The sequence below is a fragment of the Mesoplodon bidens genome (assembly GCF_964165515.1).
Source record: "Mesoplodon bidens genome assembly, chromosome: 3".
Classification (NCBI taxonomy): Eukaryota; Metazoa; Chordata; class Mammalia; order Artiodactyla; family Ziphiidae; genus Mesoplodon; species Mesoplodon bidens.
The window spans coordinates 102801084-102803586 of NC_138178.1; the positions used below are offsets into that span (position 1 = coordinate 102801084).

General features: G+C 47.3%; 1 protein-coding gene across 1 annotated transcript; it reads left to right on the forward strand.

Moving 5' to 3' along the window:
• Window positions 1–1352: 1352 nt before the first annotated feature.
• On the forward strand, window positions 1353–1871 carry RNASE2 (ribonuclease A family member 2). Its single transcript, XM_081228961.1, has one exon. It carries the CDS (start codon window positions 1358–1360, stop codon window positions 1832–1834), a length of 477 nt encoding a protein of 158 aa, XP_081085087.1. The 5' UTR covers window positions 1353–1357; the 3' UTR covers window positions 1835–1871.
• The last annotated feature ends 632 nt before the right edge of the window (window positions 1872–2503 follow it).

Genomic DNA, 2503 nt, shown 5'->3' on the forward strand with positions numbered 1-2503 from the left:
TCCCTTACATGACACAAAATGTTCATTCTCTGTCAGATTTTACAGACTTTCTTCTGGGTGTTTTTAGGTCATGCTACTTCACAGGAAGTGAAGGCAAAAACTGGGCCAGGGTAAAAACAAGAGAAAGTGAATTCAATGCACAGGAAGCAGGAAAAAAAAAAAAAAAAAAGACAACAGCAATTACAAAAAATCATAGATTCGTCACAAACTAATTACTTATAGGATTTTGAGCAGTGAGAAATTCAGAGCTCAAGTTTCCAGCACAGGGAAGTGAGGAGATAAAGAACATTTGGGTGAGAAGGAACCAGGGTGATTACTAAAATGAAAGGGGGGCCTGGGTTCCTCTGGTGCAAACAAGTCTCCTGGCTCTATTTGTTCTGAGTACCGGGCCTGCCTTCATGTACTTCAGTCTTTCAGTGTGTTGCCCCCAAGTTGAGTTATAAAATCTATAGCCACTCTGGGACTTCCCTAGTGGTGCAGTGGTTAAGAATCCGCCTGCCAATGCAGGGGACACGGGTTCGAGCCCTGGTCCGGGAAGATCCCACATGCTGCGGAACAACTAAGCCCATGAGCCACAACTCTTGTGCCCTTGTGCCACAACTACTGAAACCCACGTGCCTAGAGCCCATGCTCCGTGACAAAAGAAACCACCGCAATGAGAAGCCCGTGCACCGCAACGAAGAGTAGCCCCTGCTCGCTGCAACTAGAGAAAGCCCGCGCGCAGCAACAATGACCCAACGCAGCCAAATCAATCAATCAATCAATAAAAATCTATGGCCATTCTGCAGCCAGTGATATTTTTCATTTAGGAAATCCAGACCCAGTGGCAGAGCTCTACCCTGCACAGGATGCCTGGAATTAGATTTGTTACAACAGAAGCAGCAGTGGTTCATCCCTGGGTATGCACTGATCAGCAAATGATAAAACAAAGGGCTCATTGCATAAGTGGACCATGTCCTAATCTGTGCGTTTCTTCATGTCCTAGATTCAGAACCCTCCTTGTTCTGCTCGCTCCACCCACAGGGGCTGCTCTATATCTCCAGTTCCAAGAACTGGGGGGAAACCAGCTGCCCCTGAGCGCCAGGCCCACCAGCTGGATCTGTTCTCACAGGAGCCACAGCAGAGATACTGGGTAAGACAATGAGCCCCCGAGGTGGAACAGGAAAGACAGCAATGAAGCAGCAACTGGGGGAGCGGTGAGCTGAAGTTAGTGCCCAGGACACATGACAGACTTTGGGGAGCGGAGGGGAAAGGAGCTAGAACCACAGTGACAGCAGGGGGCCTGCAGGGTGAGTGAGGAGGGAGTGTGTTATCTGTGGGCCGGGATACAGAAGATACCCTTCTTTTCACAGGAAACATGGTTCCAAGACAGCAGAATGCCCAGCTGCCTCTCTTTTTGCTGTTGGGGCTCTTGGGAACGGTGATCTCACTCCATGTCCCACCTGGTACTTTAACCTGGGCTCAGTGGTTTGAGATTCAGCACCTAAATATGGCCCACCCTGGATGCAATGATGCAATGCGGGTGATTAACCGTTACAGAATGGTATGCAAAGGTAAAAATACTTTTCTCCACACAACGTTCGCTGAAGTAGCTGGTGTTTGTACCACCAGAAATATAACCTGCCGTAGATCATACAGGACGAATTGTCATAGGAGCTCAGTTCAAGTGCCTCTAACCTACTGCAACCTCACAAGAAATCCACCAGATTATAGGGACTGCCGTTATAGACAGACAGAGGCACGGATGATCTACATCGTCGCGTGTGACACCAGATCACCAACGGACAGTCCCCTGTACCCCGTGGTTCCGGTTCACTTGGATGCGATCATCTAAACTCTGGGCCAGCACTTTGGGCCATGCTCATTTGCCAAGCGCCACAGTCCTGTCCCACCATCCACCCCAGATATCAGCATCAGTCCTCATCTCACCAGCCTCCAGGTCCCTTTAAGCTTTGCTCAGCTGAAGCTCCTTGTGCAGCACAGTAAACTTTACAGAATTGCCTACAAGCCTCCATGTGTCTGTGCTCTTCGGTCATGTAGTTACATTCTGGTCTAGCGGCTTTTCCCCTTCTTCTAATCTGAGATTTGTGGGAAAGAGATGTGAGGATAAGAGGCTCCTTGTGTCATGAAGTTGTGCAGACTTTTCCTTCTCTCTGCTTTAGGCCAGGAAGCTGAGGCTTCCACTCACAGCTGCCTATTTCATTACCAGGAGGCAAAGAGCTCCCAGTAAGTAGAAACAAATGTATTTGATTCTGATTTAAGAAGCATACATTTTATGATAGAAGAGAACGATATGGTGTAAAAACAAAAAGAAAGGGGGAAATGCCATAATTGTGATAAGACCCAAAGAAAAAAGCAAATTTTAGCCCCAGAAATTTGTTTTTAAGTAAGTGTATCAAATCTTCAGATATTAATGGTTATCCTAGGGGTGGATCCAGAGTTTGAGTCTAATGTGGAATGAGACAAATTGTTCAGGTAGTATATGGACAGATTCCAGTACTAC